We start from the raw sequence: 21,608 nt of genomic DNA on the forward strand, positions 1-21,608 counted from the left end.
TCTGACAATAACTAGAGTACAAAGCTACAAAGGTCAGGTCAAAATATTAAAGAGAAATTCTGTGACTCAAAGGTCACAAACTGGCAGCTCGCAAGGATGAGTCTGGGCTCCTATATATGTTTGGGGGAGGCAACAGTATGTTTTAAATATCAGGCAATATTAACATAGAAAGAAGACAGATTTATGGCTTCTCTTGAAAGTGAAAATATTTTCCATTTTTGTTGATATTCCTGGATTTGGTAAAGCTGGCTAGAGCTGCATTGCTGTCATCCCCTTGGGAGCTAGCATGAATCTCCAGTTCTCCACATGGAATCTAGGTGGATTAAAGACCTTAATATGAAAAGTAAAACTTTAAAGTGTATGAAAGAAAATGCAAGAGAATATTTTTGTCATGTTGTTTGAGAACAGATTCCATAAATAAGACTCCAGATAGTCTACAGTATACATTAAAAATTATTTTTTATCAAAATTAAGGATTCCTATTCAACAATGGCCATCATAGACAAGCAACCTATAGGAAAAGAGATTGGAAGAGCTATTTTCAATGTATAATACCAACAAAGAATTAATATCTAGAATATTCAACATAATCGAATATAATTGAACATAATTTTAACTCATAGCAAGAAAAGTCAGAAAACAAAGACTGTTAATAAGTAATTAATAGAGAAGGAAACGTATAATCGTTAAATATCTTAAGTGAATATAATCAGAAAAATGCAATTTAAAATAAAATGACTCCATTTTCCAACAATCCAGTTGGCAAGAATTATGAAATCAGGTATCATCAAATACTGACCAAAGATGTGGGGACATGAGAATCCTCCTATGTTGCTGGTGGAAATATAAACAGCTGTTCCAGTGAACTGTCTTGGCAGTGCAGAGTGAAATTAAGGATATGTATATACTATGCTTAGAAATTCCATGCCCAGAGAAACTTCAGCATCCAGAGAACCACTTGCATGGTTTTACAAAAAAGATGTCCTCAGAAAAACATATGAGAATGTTCATGGCAGTATTAGGTGTTCTAACAAAGGTCAGAAATCACATAGGTGTCCATCTACGTCTAAATGTCTAGATGAAATGTGATACATGAATTTAATGGATACTATGCAACAGGCAAAGGCTTGATATAAACAAGATTTACATATCATAATATAGATATACATATATCTAAATAAATATGTATGAAAGATAGCTCGAAAGATCAAACTTTAAATGTACCAGAGTGGTTGTCTATACTACCTGGGAAGAGATTGGGACTGGGAATGGGAAATAAAGAGATTTAAAACAGTTTAAAACACCAAGGGCTGGCTGGAGGGAGCTGTTCAGTTTTCAAACAAACTGAAATAGAATATAATAGCCTTGTGGGTGCCACTGATGATAGCATACTGTGAATTGAGGAATATGGCCCATTCAATTCTGTAAAACCTGAAGTTATAAAAGACATCAACAAAAAAGTTACTATTCCTTTATGCTTCGGTCAAAGATAATTCTTTTATTATTATTTTTTTTTGTATTTGTAAAGGTGGAATAAATTCTATGGTTTGTCCTGACTTGAGCAGCTCCACTGCCAAACATTAATCTAGTTGTTGCAATTTCTTATTATCCAGGCATACATTTGTGATCTTCCTATTTTGTTGTTTTCTGTGTGTTTGTTCATTTACCTGCACTCAGTAAAGTCCTCCATGGGACTTCCCTGGTGGCGCAGTGGTTAAGAATCTGCCTGCCAATGCAGGGGACACAGGTTTGAGCCTTGGTCTGGGAAGATCCCACCTGCCACAGAGCAACTAAGCCTGTACACCACAACTACTGAGCCTGCGCTCTAGAGCCCGCGAGACATAAGTACTGAGCCTGGTGCCACAACTACTGAAGCCCTCAGGCCTAGAGCCCGTGCTCTGCAACAAAGAGAAGCCACTGCAATGAAGAGTAGCCCCTGCTCGCCGCAACTAGAAAAAGCCCCCGCGTAGCAACGAAGACCCAACGCAGCCAAAAATAAATAAATAATTTATATTTAAAAAAATAACAAAGTCCTCCTGTGTATAACTGCCAGGTGACCTACTCCACCTTTGCCTAAGCAGTGTTTTTCTAGAAACCAGAAGGAAAATTTCTGCAAATTAAACTACCTTAGTGCTGCTGGATTTGAAGTGGCAGATGGTGGTTGGATTTTACAAGTCCCCTTTGCCCTCTTCCTTCATTTTCTGCCTGCTTTTATATTAATCCTCCCTGTGTAGATCTGGCTAAGTGTGAAGCACACTCCAAGGAACTGTGTTAATGATTAAGCCCAAAGCTAGGTCTCCAAAAAGTCATACGGCCTTTCATTTGCCGAGTCTGGAAAGCCCCTTCCGGCCCTTACCATATTAAAGTTTTGCAGCAACTGTGATATTTAGAGAGAACACACATGCAGGATGGGGTTGGAGGGTATGCCCGTCTTCTCAGCACAGGGCCTCCCAGCAGGCTGGATTTATTGGATTTTTCACTTTCTTTCACCATTTGGATTTCCAAATACTTTTTATTAGTTCAGTCTTTAAAGTTGAGAAATTCAGCCAAATTGTAATGAAACACTGTAGCCTTAGTCCCCTGGGGCCTAAGAACAACTGATGAACTCTTCCAACTTGGCTGCACAGCAACTTCTGCTTAAGTCTCCTGTGCTTACCTCCTCAACCAAAGGGACATCACACTTGCCATGCCGGGATTTATGATTTATGAATCTTATACATCAGTTTTTTCAAAATCCTATGCTTCAAGTTAATGTTTCTAGTTTAGGAGTAACTGAAGTGATTTCACAATGCTTACCAGAGCAGGATTTGTTCCTTAGTTTTGAGTCCTTCATTCATTCAATAAGTATCTTCCGAGCATATGTGTAAAGTATATGGCTCTAACACTCACCAGGTAATGGTTAGGTTGTCCTTTTCCTTTGGTAATGAGCTGTTGTATTATTTTTTTTGGACTACTCCGATCATACTTCCGTGAGATGAATAAATGCTGGAAATTAAGGTTCCATTCTCTTGTTAATTTGCTACATGGCTTTTCAAATTATTAAATAAGGAGTTGATGTTCTTGGAAGCAGAAGGAAGAAATGGGGTGCCTTACACCTCTGACTTAAATTCTCACTCAGCAGTAATCTTTACTGTTAGGTTTTAGTAAACATCAGCTACTTTTCACACTGTGCTGGAGTGAGCCATAGTATGGTATGGTATAGTATTTTATAGTATAGTACATTACAGTACAGTATAGTGGGTAGACCTCAGATTCACATAATATCTCAAGCATCAACTTTGCTACTATCTAGCCTTGTGATCTTGGGTAAGTGTCTTAAATTTCTGTGCCTCACTTTACTTAAAATTATAGGAGAGTTTGTGCTTGGAGTTATTGAAAAACATTAGGTGAGGAACTGTAGGCTCACAGCACATAGTAGATGCTCATTAAATGTCAGCCTCTCCTACGGCCATCTAAGAGGAACATAAAGGAGGTAGAAAGCCCAGGCCTAGTCCTCAGGAACTAAGAGTCTAGTCAGGAAGATGAGACGTAGACTCTATGTAAAACCACCGGGGAAAATGCCTCTCAGAAGAAACTTAAATAGCATAAGTTAATTAACTCTGTCCCCTCATTACCACCAATTCTGGAAATGAAAGACAGACTTTTCTCATCAAAGCATGTTTATACTTGATGTGTATAATTGATGTCCAGAAAGCTTTCTATAAACTAACAACCCTTCTTCTTGGGGAAATGAAGCACTTGGGTTTTAAATTTGGCTCAAACACACACACACTCACATGAACATTATAGTGACTTAGGGTTCCATCAGGACTTTCATCTGAAAGTTGTGCAAATGTTTCATCCATCTGGTGACTGCTCATAGAACATGTTATTTCTAGTGTTTGCAAATAATCATCTAAATAGATGTCTGCTTGAAAATGTTCTATTTAATGTGTATATTCTGAAAAATAATTTCCTTTGCCATTTTATGTATTAAAAGAATTGAAAACCTTCCTTACATTTACATGTCCTCATGCTGTTTGAGGTGCAGGTCATGGCCGTAGTTTGAATGTGTCATTTGATAGTGCTAGGTCCATGTGGGTATGTCTCTATCAGGGGCCTCTTTCTGAAGTGGTTATTTAAAATCCTCAGTGGTCTTATGCCAGGAGGTTCCATGGAAAAAGCAAGGGCCTTGAAGCTAATGAGACTTAGGTTCTATTCCACATCCCATGGAATGAGGTATTCAAAATTTGCAGGGATGGTGGTAGTCACATTTGTATAGGGGGTATATGGAACCTTCTGGAATCAAGGATTGATGCTTTTCCTTTACATGTTAACTGCTATTAAAAGATCTCTGATGATTAGAATCGTTCCAAGTGGTGAGCAGTGTAAGAAAGGCCACGCGGGATCTCCCCAAGGGGCACTTCCTAGGAAGGTGAACCCCAGCCCCATGCCAGTGCCTCAGTTATCTTGGGGAAGGAGATGGTTCTGGACATAGTTTGTGTCTGAAGTTGGAACTTGAATGCTTACTCTTTGGCAGTGAGCTTAGCAACACTTTGAAGGAACTCTTAATAACCTACTGCATGTCTGCTGACTTTACATCTCACAAAGTTGCTGGTGTCCCATGCAGGGGCAGTGTAGCTGCAGGTTCTTCAGTGATCAGATTCTGGAGGTGACTGTGCTATTCTGAAGCCTCGAGGTGGCGCCTGTGAGCTTCAGTTGCATTAGTGAATTTGTAGGATGGGGGGTGACGTGGAGGTAGAAGGGTGGAGGGTTGGGAATAAAGTAACTCTGGGTGCGGTGACAGCCAGGGAAGGGGACTGACTGACTCCTTTAGGATTAGGGACTGGGCACACCTAATCACCCCTCCCCTTGGAGAAGTAACTAAGGAATTAAGAGCAGAGCTGGGACTTGAATGCAGGTCTTGTTCGGCCTCCAGTCCTCATTGTCTCTCCAGTCTGGCCATCCTTAAAGAAATGACGTAGGGATCTGGAGGAGACAGGAGTAGCTTATTTGGCTAACCTTTTCCTTGATGCAGGAGTGCAAATCCTGCTCTGGCACTTTTTACTGCTCTTTCCTTGGCTACTTTTCCTGTGTTATTCTCAGGAGTAAAGAATTCAGAGCTCTACATAGCATTGTTCACAACTCCTTGAATGAACTTGCACAAGTCTCAACCTCAGTGAGTGTTGGGGACAAAAACAGTTATCTTACTTGCTTTACATGTTTGATGCTAGATTAAAGAGAAAAAATGTATGAAGTGCATTGCAACAAGACTTTATTAGAAATGGAAGAATACAAAGCATGCAGCCAGAAGCATTTTTAAGAGTTCCTAGAAGATCAGAATGAAATTTAATATTCCCTTAAAGTAAATAAGTTTTTCCCTGTTAAAGCCCATCAACAAAAGATCATTAGGAACACACTTATTAGAGTAAAAAGAAATTCAGTTTATTTTTCTCTCTGTAGCAAGACTGAAGCACTCCAAAGGAACCATGAGGAGTTGGGAGATGCTTCCTACAGGATATGGGTTTGTGCTGGATGATTCAAGGTGAGTTTAAGGGAGTGCAGGCCAATTCTGGATGAAATATTTCAGGCGGCAGGAGCAATTTTGTGATTGTGTATCTTAACAATATTTATTGATCAGATAGGAGGACCACAGTGGGATGGGCCTCTCCTTGGTGAGGTAAAGGAGCAGCAGTCACTCCTGTTAGGCAGAAGAGAGGGATGCTTCACCGGTTTTGTGGTTGCAGAGTGGCCTTATTCTGTCTCATTCTAAATATTGTCGTGGAGTGGCCTGGTTTAGACATTGTTTCTGTTCTGTGAGTATGGTTTATATTCAACTGGGAACATCATGGCCTAGCTGCCAGCAGGACTGCTTTCTCACCTGGTTTTAGGTGTATTTATTTGTTCCCTTTTCTGGAAGGCAAAGAAGGAAGTCATATTCTAGAGGGGTGCCAAGGCTTAACACTAGGGTAGAGGGTCTCCAACTGGCTGTATAAAGAACAATTAAGTTACAGAACCAAAACGGGGAACAAAATCACCAAAAACCAAGGAGTAGGGCATATCAAGGAGGGTGAATGGATGTGGGGTGGTCTTGAAGCAATTCCAGAGGTGGAATGCAGCTTCTCCTTTAAGTATGTGTCCCCTCATGGCTACAAGTGAGGAGTTGGGCATGATTCCTGTTTCCTGACTTTAAATCCAGGGACCAGAATCCCTCCCCAACACCAAGGCAATGTTATCCCTTTTATCTCCCTATTACCTTCTTGTGATCCCCTTTCTGTAAGGTCTGGGTCTATATACGTAATCTTCACTTCAGGTAAAAATGGGAGTGGTCAACTATTAACACTGGTTACTTCTGGGAAGTGATACCTAAGGGTTTAGGGAGAAGTCATCACTCTTTGCTTAATACACTCATATATTATTGAAATTTTATGAGTCAACTTATTTTTCAATTAAATTATTAAGAACAAAAATGAAACAATATAAGAAATGGCAGTGGTGGTGGAACATGTGTTTTGCCACTGGGGATGCTCCCTGAGGGATGATTTTAGAATTAATATTTCCCTTGTTTTGAAAGGAAATTCAAAATTCACTTTTGTGAAGGGGATGGTATAGGTGTCTTGGACCTGTTCAAAAGATAATTTTGATTAAAAGCTAAAAAATCATGCTTCTCATACAAATATAAAATGAAAGATATCAATGCTTTTAACTGATTCATTAATTAAAGGGAGAACCAGTAAGATGTATAACCAGTTCAAGAGAATTCAAAGAGCAGACGCACATATAGACAACTAGGAATGCTGAACTGAATTTACTTAATAAATGTAAAACTGGTTTCTTGGAGAGAGGGAAATCAATTTGCACCTCTACCTGAGATAATTCATTTGCAGTCTATGAATGAGAGACATTTGCCTGCTACCAGTAGTCTACATTAACCGAAATAGTTCAAAGACAATGAAAGGCAGACACACCCATAATGATGCACTGGACAGGACACCTACTCATCTTACTTGCCTGTTTTAAAGTTTTCACATTTTTTCTTGCCAGCTCAGAATAACATATGTTAAAAGTCAGGTGTTTCTGCCCAAGACCTGTACTTATGATTATGTGTTTTAAAAGAGGAAAGGGAATTTGTCATAAGTTTATTTTGATATTTATATTTTGGGTGATAAATGACCAATCCAAAAGGACTGTAAAAAATAATTCACTGATTTCAGGAACATGTTAATGACATAATTATCAGTGAATAGTTTTTTTTTTTTTTAATTATTGCAAAGACACTGCTTTTTTTTTTTTAATTTTATTTATTTATGGCTGTGTTGGGTCTTTGTTTCTGTGCGAGGGCTTTCTCTAGTTGCGGCAAGTGGGGGCCACTCTTCATCGCGGTGCACGGGCCTCTCACTATCGTGGCCTCTCTTGTTGCGGAGCACAGGCTCCAGACGCGCAGGCTCAGTAATTGTGGCTCACGGGCGTAGTTGCTCCGCGGCATGTGGGATCCTCCCAGACCAGGGCTCGAACCCGTGTCCTCTGCATTGGCAGGCAGACTCTCAACCACTGCGCCACCAGGGAAGCCCCCAGTGAATAGTTTTAAATTTGCTTTTATTTTCCATTTTATCTTCTGGGGTGGAGCAGAGAGCAAGTATCTATTATGATAAACAGGATAATTTTAAAATTTCTTTCTACCCTGTGTATAAGATTATCCACATCTCTTTGCTTGGGTTTTTAAAGTTGGTTTCATGCACACACACACACGTACATGGGCACACACATGCCCCATTCCCCTAATGGAAGAAAGCTTTAAAAATCTGATTTAATTGCAACCAGGAGTGGGTAAACTGTGAGTCTGATACCGACCAGGGTTCTTGGCTTTCCCCAATCAGCAGAAATTGATAACAGGCCAGTTAAGAAATTCAGGCAAGGCTTTACTGGGGGAGTGGGCAAGCTGGTTCCTTATATGTGGTGAGGGGAGGGGTGTGCCCATGGGGTCTGGCCCGAGGGGTGGCTTAGGTGTTTTGCCCACCCCTTTGGTGGTGTTGAGTGCAGGGGGCATGTGCAGTACCCTGCTTTTGCTCCTGGCTCTTCAGAAAGGGTAGTTGGGTTTTTTTGGTCTTTTTGTATCTTGTTGTCCAGAATTTGCCCCAACTGCGCATGCACGCAGTTATTTTTAGTCCCTTATAGTTTCTTTGTATTTTGTTGCTCTAGGAGACATTTGTCCAGGTGCAAGCACTGCAGCCGAGGGGCCCAGGTCCCAGCCTGTCTCAGGAAGGGGAGTGGGACTGTTGAGGAGAAGTTAATAGGAAGGGGGTCATAAAAACATGCTTATGTTCAGCTGATCCCTTTGAACAAAATTAAGGGAGTTTATTTCTCTCACCTCCTTTTCCCATGCTTTCCTTGTCATTTCTTTGCTCTTTTTCACGTCACTGCAAGGTTGTGCTTATTGGGTGCTCTAATGTTTGTGTCTATAATGAAAATTAATGGAGTTTTATTTGGAAGTGAAAAATTTTAAGTTTGGGAAAAGGATGAGGAAGAGAAGAGAGTTGGAAGAGAGATTTTGTAATTTTTAAAGGGAATAGCACTAGTTACTCTTCTCTCATACCAAACCAAACAAATTTATTACCAAAACAGGGAAAGGAAATTCAGAATTCCTCCTGATTATGGAAATAAGATGAAAATTTAAAATAAAGTAAGAGGGACATATTGGAGGTAGTATCAGTCAGATTCTTCCCTGTATTTATTTGTTGCACTGGGACAGTATCCTCATGTCCCAGTGGTAGGGGGAGTTGCTATGACTCAAGGAGGGGCAGTAAATTTTTTTCAAGTCGTCTCCTTTGTTTTGAAAGAATTGCCCCCAAAATTTCAAATCGTTTTTCTTAGACAGCATATTGTTCACATTTCCTCGAATGTAGACTGCAAAACCAAAGAAGTAGACTGTGTTAATTACGAAGACAGATACCCCCCAGGGGAGCAGTTCTGCCTCTGGTTCTAAATGCTACAGCGTCTCCTCGCTTTAGGCTCCACACATTCTTAATTCCGTAGGGACTAGTCTGAGGTTTGCTCAGCAAACCCTTTCTTCACAGATGGTGAAAATTAATACTATAAATAAGACTCTGATAGTGTCTAGGGTGGTAGTAATTTATATTCATAAGAGCAGCTGTATTCCAGGCAACCTAGAAATATCATTTGGATATTTAGTTAAGTTAAACACATATTTATTATTTAGACTGCTAGGTTTAGAGGAAAATGGAAAAATTATGCTTTCTGGTGTGGGTTATTGAAATTGCAAATCTGGCTTATTTTGAAGAGCTCTCTCAACCACAGTTTGGATGAATGAACCAATGAACAAAGGACTATCATAGCCCAATTTAAGTTATTATATGTATCTCACTAAATTAAAATATTTTTTGTTCCCCAGATCTCTCCATAATGGTAGTTTCTAAAGAATTGCATTTGGTTCAAGGCAGTTATGTGATAACATTTTGCAATTAAATAAACTTTAATTAGAGAGCGTGACTGTGAGCCTAGGAAATGTATTAGCTTGTTTCACTGAACTGCATTTGAACAATGAGATAAATGATTTTAGCCAGGTTTCAAAATACTTCTAGTGCATTCAGAAGTGACTTTGACAATTAAACCACAAAAATCAGATATTACTGAACACTTAGCAATTGTACACAGAAACTATGTACTGATAATAGCATTTATTAAAGTATAAAAAGAAACATTTTCAATGCTATAAAACATATAGTATTAAATAGATCATTTAAAATGTGCAAACATCTTTTCTGGTTGGTTTTAATGTGCATGTGTGTGACAGACCCTACATTTTCACCTAAGATTTTGTTGGGTTGATTTGAACTATGCCCTTTCTCAGAAAGCCAGAAACCACTTTCCAAGGTCTTAATGAATTCTACCCAAAGCAACATTGCCATCTAAGGTTAGTCAGGCAGCTCAGCAATGACCTCCTGCAAGGAGTTCTAAAACACAGAGGTAGAATTTTATGGATGTTGTAGGAAATGAAAATAATGGGTATCCTTTGTTTGTTTAGTGTCCCTTTTCTGCTGTTCACAATGTGAATAGTGTTTATGTTGAATTTCTTATATGAAATTTAATAACCTGAGTGAATAACTACCTTAATACCTAAGGGACAAAGAAACATTGTTAATTTCTGATGTTACCTAGGCACTTCATTGTGTGCCAGTGCCTGTGTTGAGTGCCACACCTGCTATTTCACAGTCATGCTTAATCCTCATAACAAGCTTAGTATTGTCTCTGTTTTTTACATATGAGAAGACAAATATAGAATAGTTAAGTGACTTGCCTAAGGTTATGCATTTAGAGCCAGGCTTCTAAATCCTGGAGACAGAGCTTCACACTTAACCACTGCTATTGTAAAGAAATAGATTTTTTTGACTTAAACAACAGACATGTATTTCTCACAGTTCCTGAGGCTGGAAGTCCAAGATCAGGGTACCACTGTGATTTGGTTCTGGTGAGGGCCCTTTTCTCGCTGTGTCCTTACACGGTGGAAGAGGAGAGAGAGCAAGTTCTCTGGTGTCTTTTCTTTAAAAGGCACTAATCCTATCATGAAGGCCCCAGCTTCATGACCTCATCTATCCCTAATTACCTCACAAAGGCCCCATCTCTGTATATCATCACATTGGGCATCAGTCTTCAACATATGAATTGAGGGGGACACAATTCAGTGGATGGTAAGAGAAGGCTTCTCCAAGGAGGAGCCCTTGGAGCAGCTTCCTGGGTAAAATGAGGGAAAAGGGATAAGAAATGGCTATTTTAAAAATAATTCCTAATGTACTTGCCTCTTGGTAATTAATTTTTTTTCTGAGGTCCTTCCACCATCAGGGCCAGATCATAAGGCTTTTTATGCCAAGAAAGGGAAAAGATATTCACCTGTAAAAAGAAGCTCATGGGATTGGTAAGAAGGAGGCTATGACATAAGGAAAGTTGTTTCCAGAAGGGAAAGTAAGTAGAAAGTCCTTCTGGTACTAGGGGAAGAGGGGGGCTGAAAAAAAGAGGAGGGCCAGATAAGAGTTTCTTAGCTCTTCCTGTTCTCAGGGTTGAATATGGGTTGGGTGTGGTTAAACATCTAAACAGGTTTGGGCCTGTCAGACAGTGTCTAGATTGGAGAGACTGTAAGCTGTGGAGGGAAGCCTGGGTTTGTGATGGTACCTTGTTCAATGTGGCACCATTGCATGGGCTCAATTCAGAAGTGAATGTTACAGAGATGTGTTTCCATGGATGGGCCTAAAATAGTGTTTCTATTCCCTGTGGCCTGTACCATCACACACTGGAGAGTCACAAGTACTTGCAGACTGTGTGAAGTGGAGAGGAATTTGGAAGCTGAGAGGATGAATAGATTAGAAGCAGCCTGGAGTCATGGAAAGGAGGTCACAGAGTACAGGGCCTTGTGAATGGAGGCATGACTAGAGGTCTACAACATTGTTGGTGGGTACCAATACGAAAGCCACAACGATGACAAGTGGGGTGAGGCCCGCAAAGACCCAGAAGATGGCACATGGACCAGAGGCTCTTCCCCACCTTGTCATGAACGTCACTTCAACTAAGAGGGAAGAAGAATTGGTCAGGGAGACTCCTTAAGAGGAAAGAAACCACCATAATGAAGATTCTAAATCTGAAATACACTGGTTCTTTACCTTAACAGAGGATTAAAAATGGAAAGAGATGCTATTACCTTTATTTGGCAGAATCAAGTGTTCCTCCCCAACATTATCCCAACTCTACCTCAATGGCCATCAGCAGAAATGGAGCCAGAGCAAGTTGGAGCACGATGGGAACAGTTGTGGAAAATAAAGTTATATTTAGTGCACATTTGAATTATTATAAACTCTGATTCTGCTATCTCATATTGATGTATGACATAAATATTAGAAGTCACTTCTGGCAAGTTGAGCAGTAACCTACTTCCCTTAAAAACAAACTGATCGGCATGACCCCTTAGGCACTAGAAATTCCTTGAGCCTTGAGCAGATGTCAGCGATTTCTGGCCACATTTTCATCCTCATTGGAAATCCCCTATGGAGTGGGGGAGCTACTGGTAATGCCTCCCACTTTTTTTTCTTAAAGACAGATAGGCAGTTGGGATATGTGTAATCCCCTGGGCAGGTCACTGACTAGTAAATTCATTGACACCGCTAAGGACTTTGGGACCTTGAGAATATTGGTTAACTTTTCTGAGCTCCAGGTTCTTATGTACAAAATGGAAATAATAGTAAAATAGTATTTGTTGCATATAGTTTTTGCAAGGGTTGGTGAGCAATGACACAGATATACTGTGGAATATAAAACTATTATTGCTATTGTTAACATTATTACCGTTGCTATTACTGTTGTTATTACCTGGTATATTTTGAACTAATAGTTGGGAGATCCTGATGCGGACAAATACCTAAGCACATGCAAAGCTGGGTGTATGGTTTTATCAAATACTACCTCACTATTCTCCTAAAATTCATCATTTTATTGTGTATTATTTCATTTTAAATTTATTTTATTTAGTTTTGTTGATTCTCATCATCTAAATGACCATTTCTAGGCAGGCACTGTATCTTATGGCACATAAATACCCATTTCTGTAACAGAGGTTCTAATATGATATGTCTAGTACATACAAAAGCTATATAAAATATGAACTGGAGGTTAGAAGTACTCATTTGCAACCAATTTATAAGATAAAAAAGTTCTTGAAAACAATGCTGAACAAATAATATAGGAAAAGCTGGATGCATATAAATTAAAAATTAAGAAATCAAATCCAGTCAAGTTCTTAAAATTTCTAAATCCTTCCCTTTATTTTCTTGTTTCATTCATTGCTTAAGATTATTTTATTGCCTTTCTCCCTTATTACTACAAAAATAATGCAGCCTTAGGCTCATTGCAGATAAAAAAATTAGCATAAAGAATACCCATTATCTGTTCGTGTCCACCCAGGAACACCAAAAAACAAACAAAAACCCCACAAAAAAAACCCAAAACAAAAAAACAACAACAAAACAAACAAAGAATAGTCATTATTCTATGCACTTTAATAACTGGATGGATAGCCTTCTAGAGCACCTTTAATATATCAAAAAATTGATCAAATCACACTTAATCTTTTGAAAATTATCAGAAGTTATATAACCAGTTCCATCCTGTGGACATTTAGGTTGTTTCCAACTAACCCTTCTTATTGGACATCCAGGTTGTTTCCAACGTTCTTTTGTTGCATATTAGGTTATTTCCAACTCATTACTATTACCTATTGCTGCTGTAACAGATTACCACACATTTAGCGGCTTAAAACAACACAAATTTATTCTCTTACAGTTCTGGAGATAAGAAATCTGAAACCAGCCTTACTGGGTTAAAGTCAAGATGTCAGCAGGGCTGGTCTTTTAGGAGGTTCTGAGTGAAGAATCTATTTCCTTGCATTTGTCAGCATCCAGAGGCTGCCAGCATTCTAATCTCTGCTTCTGTCACTTTGCCTTCTCTTCAGTATATATCTCCCCCTATTTTCGCCTTATGAGGACACTTGTGATTACATTATTGGGCCTGCCTGGATAATGCAGGATAATCTCCTCATCTCAAGATCCTTAACTTAATCACATCTGCAGAGTCCCGTTTGCTCTATAATGTAACCTATTTGCAGGTCCTAGGAATTAAGACATGTACATCTTGAGGGGCAATCATCCAGCCAGTAACAAAATATATAAATAGTATAAGCTGGTAGAATAGTCTGGGAAAAATACTAGGAAAAAGAAATCCTGAAAATTTTATGAAAAGTGATAAAAATATTTAGAGACATACAAACAGTTGTAAAATTGCCAAAATTCCCAATACTGCCTGAAATAGGGACCAGTGTCCATTGGTATCCATGTCAACCGAGATATTTCAACCAGTTTGAAGTCTTGATCAACCTGTTTTCTATCAAGTAACCTAAAGTCCGCCATGTAAGTACAAGGAAAGATAAGTGAGGTAGACTGTGGGGCCTGTGTATCTCGGGATAGAAGTCTCAGAGGAAGTGAAAAATGAGCTGAGATCTGAAGGAATAGTCATGAATTAGGTGATGGGACATACGGGAAAAAGCTCCTAAAAACACAGGGAAGGAGGTGTGTATGTGAGTGAAGAAAGACCTGGAGATAAAAGAGAACATTGTGCTTTTAGGGAACTGAAAGCAGGCTTATGTGGCTAGTGGTGTATTTTGAGTTGGCAGTGGGAGGGGATTGCTGCAAACAAGGAATCTGGTTAGTTAACTAGGGGCTGGATCAAGGTGGACCTCGTAAAGCCTGTTGTTGTTTATGGATTTTTATCTTAAGCCAGATGCAGGGCCCTTGAAGATGAACTGAGTCCCCAGATAATAATATTAATATGGCAACCATTCCCTAAGTTGATCTGCAGATTTCACACAATCCTTATCAAATTTCCACTTTTTTCCCCCAGAAATTGATGAGCTGACCCTAAATTTCATATGGAAATGGAAAGGACCCCAGAATTGTTAAAACAATCTTGAAAAAGAAAAACAAAGTCGGGGGACTTACATTTCCTGATTTCTTACTACAGTAATGAAGATACTAGAATAATGAAGATAGTACAACATTGGCATAAGGATAGACACATAGACCAATGGAATAAAAACCCTCACATTTATAGTCAGTTGATTTTTGACATGGGGTCATGATAATTCAATGGGGAAATAATAGTCTTTCCAACAAATGGTGCAGAAATAGTTATTTACAATTAAAAAAAATAACATGAACTTAGAGCTTACCTTATACCATACACAAAAATCAACTGAAAATGGATCATAAACATACATGTAAGAGTTAACATTTGAAAGTATCTAGAAGAACACATAGCTTTCTCTGAGTCATTAGCTATTAGGGACATGCAAATCAAAACCACAGTGAGATACCACTTTATTTCCACTAGAATGGCTATAATAAAAAAGGACTGGTAATAATAAGTAGTGGCAAGGATGTGGAGATATCTGAACCATCATACATTACTAGAGGGAATGTAAAATGATACAACCACTTTAGAAGAGAGCTTGGCACTTTCTCAAAATGTTAAGTGTATAGTTACCATATCAGCAATTCCACTTCTAGATATCTACCCAAAAGAATTAAAAACATATGTCCACACAAAGACTTGTACAAGAATGTTCATGGCAGTACTGCTCATAACAGCCAAAGAATGGCAACAACCCAAATTTCCATCAGCTGTTGAATGGACAAATAAAATGTGGTATATCCATACAACAGAATTTTATTTGGCAATAAAAAGTAAACAAAAGGAATAAAGCACTGATAACATGCTAAAACATGGATGAACCTTGAAAACATTATGCTAACTGAAAGAAGTTAGTAAAATGATCACATATGGTTCTATTTATGTAAATGCCCAGAATAGAGACATCTTTAGCAGCAGAAAAATAGATTAGTGGTTGTCTGGGGATAGGGATGATGGTGGGGGAGACTGGGGAGTGACTGCTGATGCGTATGAGTTTCTTTTTGCGGTGATGAAAATGTTCTAAAATTAGATTTTGCTGATGGTTGCACAACTCTGTAAGGATACTAAAACCCATTGAATTGTACATTATAAATGGGTAAATTTTATGATGTGTGAATTATATCTTAATAATGATACTTTAAAAATGAAATCTAATACATACTACAACATGAATAAACCTCCCGACATTATGCTTTGTCAAAGAAGCCAGACACAAAAGACCACAAATTGTAAGATTCCATTTAAATGGAATGTCCAGAATAGGCAAAATCTATAGAGACAGGAAGTAGATTTAAGTGGTTGCCTAGAGCTTGGTGTGAGGGAAGACTGGGAATTGAGGTTTCTTTTTTATTTTAATATATATTCATTTTATTATTTATTTGCCTGCGTTGGGTCTTTGTTGCTGCACACAGGCTTTCTCTAGTTGTGGCAAGTGGGCTACTCTTCCTTGTGGTGCGCAGGCTTCTCATTGCGGTGGCTTCTCTTGTTGCGGAGCACGGGCTCTAGGTGCACCGGCTTCAGTAGTTATGGCACGCGGGCTCAGTAGGTGTGGCTCGTGGGCTCTAGGGCGCAGGCTCAGTAGTTGTGGCGCACGGGCTTAGTTGCTCCGTGGCATGTGGGATCTTCCCAGACCAAGGCTCGAACCCGTGTCCCCTGCATTGGCAGGCGGATTCTTAACCATTGCACCACCAGGGAAGTCCTGGAATTGAGGATTCCTTTTTTTTTTTTTTTTTTTTAAGGAATTCCTTTATTTGTTTTATTATTTATTTATTTATTTTTGGCTGTGTTGGGTCTTCATTTCTGTGCAAGGGCTTTCTCTAGTTGCGGCAAGCGGGGGCCACTCTTCATCGCGGTGCGCGGGCCTCTTGACTATCGCGGCCTCTCTTGTTGCGGAACACAAGCTCCAGACGCGCAGGCTCAGTAGTTGTGGCTCACGGGCCCAGTTGTTCCGTGGCATGTGGGATCTTCCCAGACCAGGGCTCGAACCCGTGTCCCCTGCATTGGCAGGCAGACTCTCAACCACTGTGCCACCAGGGAAGTCCCCGAGAATTACTTTTAGGATAATGGAAATGTTCCAAAATTAGATTGTAATGATGGCTGCTCAAGTCTGTAACTATGGTATAAACTATTGAATTGTATATTCTACATAGATGAATTTTATGGTGTATAAATTATATCTCAATAAAGCTGTAAAATTTTTTTTTTAGTGGCCGGAGGGTTGACATGGTCAGTTTCCTTCAGTGTGGGGATGGATTAGAAAGGGGTCAAAGTGGAGGGCAAGAAGGCATGCTAAATTTTTCAAATGAGAGTTAAAGCTGGTCAGGATTTTTCAGTTTCAGATTTTATTAAAAGCAGATGTTTGTTCTCTAGAAGACTGATGATAATGGTTTCCCAGCCCTAGTCAGTTGCTTACCATCTTCACCATTTTTGTTGCAGCCACAGCTCACTATAGCTATGTAACAGGTGATGCATCCTGGGAGAAAGCATGCGTTGTTTCTGAATGTTAATAGTTTGCTGCTTATCGCGTCAGCTGATTCAGAGGCAGGTCATTAATCAGGCTGTCAGAGTTATTTCCCTGAAAATAGAAGGAGCAGAAGAGATAGTAACCTGTGGCTTTCTTAAATCAGCAAGGCAGCCGTTTAAAACTTTGTATGCCTGTAGTGTCTGTCTCTCTCCTTGGCTATAATTGAAGGCTTTCTCTATTGAGACACACAGGAGACACTTCTGCAGCAAGTGGTTAGTACTGACGTGTTAAAAAAAAAAACAAAAGCCTGCTTCTTATACATCTCCAGGCCTCTCATCAATAACTTGCACCTCATTTAACAATACACTTATGAAAACTGATTTATTTTTAGTCTTCTTTCAGGTAAGCTATAATGTCATAATATCACAAAATTCAATACAGGTAATAATTTTTAACTGTTGGAAACATACATTTAAAAAACTAGTATGTGTATCGTAAAGACAGCAATTTAAACACGTGTAACTAAGTGTTGGTTCATTCCTTGACTGTTTAGAAGGACAGCTCCGCATGGGGAATAAGAAAATGGGGTAGATTAGTGTATCCATTCATCTGATGCTGTGGCATGAGTATTACCCAGGATTCTAAATGATTATAAAGGTAAGGGAATGACAGGAATATAAAAGCCAAGTGATATCTAACAAGCTGAGCCTGACTACGAGACTGAAATCCGCCGTGAATTCACTGCGGTTGCTGTCGTGCTGGGGCTTTGCCGAAGCTTGCAGCAGTGTTCCCTTGCAGTTCATATGGAGTTTGGGCTTTTCCTGGAAACCATGTAAACAGCCTTTAAATACTTTTATAGGCTTTGTTATTAAGATGGTTCTCATAACCTTTAGGGGCTCAGGTGTTTTCCTTTGCTTGAAGGCAGAGACAAGCCTGGGCAGAATGTGTTATTGTTCTTGGAAGGGAGCCTGACCTTCGCCAGGGCCCTGGGAGAACAGCAAGGATCAAACAAGTCTGCGAGAGGGTGGTGAAAACATACAGCGCACAGACTCAGACCTAAGAGTCTGGGTGTGACACACGGGACTAAATACCCGTGGCCATTTGCAGCAACATTCTGATGTCTTTTGCTTTGATCGGGGGTTCTTGAAATCAGAGCCCCATGGAAATAAAAATTAGGTTCAAAGTATTATTGAGTAAACAATCTCACCTTGATAGTTAACAAAGCAACTTGCTACTGCTTCCGCTGACAGCATATTATTAGGCTATCACTGAACAGAGCCTCGAAAGGCTCACCCCCAAACCAGAACATCGCTGATTCCTTTAGCACCATAGACCCTGGGAAAAGCCAGTTAGTCCAGAGAGATGGAGACAGGGCTGGGCCGCGAAGAAGCTGGACCTAGGGCCCACCCTCCTGGACTCGGTCTGTGTCCTGTCTCTCTACTACAAGGCCTCAGAAAGGACATAGGCTTTGATATCTGCATGTTTGCACGTACTAGCCGTGTGAACTCATTTGTAAAGTGAACAAAAGAAAACCAGTCCCATAGGGTGTCATGAGGGCAAGGTGAGGTGTTGAACATCCATCACTGTGCATTTAATAAAAATGCTCTGCCTAAGAGCACAGATGTTGTTTTTCCCATTCTCTGCCTCATCTTTGATGGATTCTACTACATTTGGAGGATGTAGTCATGTGGCCCCAGCAAAATATACTATCATCCTGGGAATTATTGGATACCATATGCTGCTACACAAATCAGAAGCCTCATCAACACTGAATCCAGTTCCTGACCTAGAGGAGGAATAATGCATGTGGAAACAATTTGTACAATATAAAATGCTATAAAAATGCTAATTTTTGTTATTTGTATAAATTAATCAATTTTAATGATTTTTATGGCGCCTAGTGCAGCTTTTGCCCAGAGGATTAAGACAAAACAACATTGGTAATAAACATATCTTTGTGCAAGGGTAGCCCTTGGCAACAAGAAGGGTAATTGCTTAGAAACAGCTGCCTTCTGGTAAAAAGGAAGAGCAAACATGAGTGAGGAATAGATCCAGATAGTTCTGAGAAAGCCCTGGACTAAACCTTTTCAGCTCAAGAGAGGGGTTCTCAGGCTATTGGTGAGGAACGGTCTGTCACCCAGAGTGCCATTTTGTTTGGATGAAGCCAGACTCTGGAGCCTATCTGGGAAGAGATTTTCCTGGTAATCCATCTTTTTCTTTAAGTCATTTCAGTATCATTTTTAAAGACTGAGGGTGGAATCTGTGGACCACGCACATTTTAGAAAACTAAGACTAGGCAGATATTGGACAGACAGATGTCAATCAGGCATGCCAAGGGCATGCCATCCACTAGCTCGCTTGTGAAGGTCTAGTCAGCTATGGGGGACTGTGGCGTGGGCCTGCAATTCCACCAGTGAAGTGGTAATGGGCAGCGCTCTTTTGGGATTCCCCAGAGTCAGGTAGAGATTATACTTAACCAACAAATATGTACTGGAAATTCTTCAGTGGAGAAGTAAAGGAAATGACTTTTGTGTGGAAGGGTTGGTGGGACCCAGGTGACTGATGATGATGATGATATTAGGGGAGTAACTGTGTGTGTTCTTGTGTAGAGGGGATTGCAGTGGAATATGCATGTGTGGAGGAGTTGTAAAACAGAGGGGGGGATTTTTCTTACAGTAGTATTTGTTCTGTTTATAAAAGAAGTACAAGAATATTGTAGAACATGTGGGAAAATATGGAAAAGTATAACGAAGAAAATTAAAATCACCCATAATCTACCACCAAAAACTAACTAAAAGTACTGCATGGGTGTCAGTCTGGGCTGGCAATGAACATGGAAACATGAAAACCATTGGTTTATTAAAACAGTAGGAAAAGGGATTTTTTTTTCTCCTTTTTTCTTTTTATTTCAGTTTGCAGTGGTTTCTTCTAGTGCTTTTAATGGAAATATGTGTAGGAAAGAGAGCTGTAATATATTGGTAAATTTTAGAAATTTAGAGTACGATTGTATACACTGGTTTGTTAGCTGTTATCTTTGTGTTAAGCATATTGAAAATTTTTTTAAAAATTTATTTATTTATTTGGCTGCATCGGGTCTTAGTTGTGGCATGTGGGATCTTTCCTTGCGGCGCACAGGCTTCTCTCTAGTTGTGGCGCGCAGGCTGTAGAGTGTGTGGGCTTAGTTGCCCCGGGGAATGTGGCATCTTAGTTCCCTGACCAGGGATCAAACCCGTGTCCCCTGCGTTGGAAGGCAAATTCTTAACCACTGGACCACCAGGGAAGTCCCAAGCATATTGAAATTTTATGTTGTGAATAAATATTTTTCTAAAACATAATTCAAATGGCTCCTTTGTTTTCTGTCATGTGAATAGATTGTAATTGATTTTAGAAACTCCCTACTGTGTACATTTAGTTCGTTCAATTTTTTCACTGTTATAAATAAAACTGTACTCAATATTCTTATGCATTATGTTTATGTGGATCTCTATTGCTTCCTTGGGATAAATACTTTGAAGTAAAATCACGTGATCAAAGGGTATACACATTTTTCATGTTCCTGATACATATTGCTAGACCGCATTCTGAAAATACTCTGTGAATTTATACTCCCAGGGGGGATGTTTGAGAAGGGCCAAAGAAGGTGACTGGGAATCTATGATAAATTGACCTGGAGAGAGAGATTGGAAGACGTCTCTGAGAGGGGCCAAGCAAGAAGGCACAAGAGGGGATTCTGAGGAAAGAGCCCAGAAATTCTCAGGGATTTGTGCCTGAACCAGTGACAAGGTCAGCAAAGTGAGCTGAGGGCGACACTTCACCTTGAAGAGGAGATGAAAGAAAATGATGTATATGAAAAATATTCCTTGAACTCTTACGGGCTTTACAGAATTTTTCTAGGGCAGCTTATTATCATCCTAGTCACTAATGAGGAACTTGAGGCATAGAAATTAAGTGACTTTCCCACCATCACACTAATACAAGTGGCAGAACACAGATTCAAAATGATGTCTTCTAGTCCAAATCCCCCATGGTTTTCCATTCAACTTTTTCCATACCCCTAAGGAAAGAGCTTGACCTGATGTCTCCTGTTTTTATACTTCATGATGAATCAGAATGCCCTTCTTCACTTTTGGGGCAAGTGCAGCTCCCACAAGGCTGGCTGAAGTGAGAATGAATGAGGCTGATAAACAAGAAAGGGACAATTTCTACAAAGCGAAAGACTCTAAAATTAAACTCAGAATCTGCTATTCTGTCATTATATATTATTGCTAAGCATAAAAGAGGTTTTTATGAGGCTCTTTTCAAAAGGATTACTCAGCTCCTAGTGCAGATCCACAAACTGCAGGTGAGTGTGAGGCTCTGTGATTGATTGAGGCATGACAATTAGGTAGCAAGTAGTGGCAAGCTGAGTCCCCTGTGATGGGGCATGCACATACTCACTGGAACGCTCTGTCAAGGTACCTCGTTAAAACTTTTAACACTGGTCATTTCTCCCAAACTCTCCTTATTAAAATGGCTAGCAGAAAGAAATGCTTGGTTCTAGGACTGCTTGCCTTTTTATGGGCTGAATTGGTCATTGAAGGCAAAGAAGAGGAAGAAGAACAGACCTGTCAGCTGCTGGGCAAGTTTGATTTGAATGGGTATG

General features: G+C 39.7%; 1 protein-coding gene across 1 annotated transcript in view; it reads left to right on the top strand.

Annotated features, from left to right (window-relative positions):
• The first annotated feature begins 10,372 nt into the window (after positions 1-10,372).
• LOC309659723 (vomeronasal type-2 receptor 1-like) overlaps positions 10,373-21,608 on the top strand; it is a 38,912-nt gene continuing 27,676 nt past the window's right edge. Inside the window, 1 exon segment of the mRNA XM_082459713.1 lies at positions 10,373-21,604. Within this exon segment, the coding sequence (XP_082315839.1) occupies positions 21,383-21,604 (222 nt within the window). The 5' untranslated portion in view covers positions 10,373-21,382.

The sequence above is a fragment of the Balaenoptera physalus genome (assembly GCF_965194825.1).
Source record: "Balaenoptera physalus genome assembly, chromosome: 4".
NCBI classification, from domain to species: Eukaryota; Metazoa; Chordata; class Mammalia; order Artiodactyla; family Balaenopteridae; genus Balaenoptera; species Balaenoptera physalus.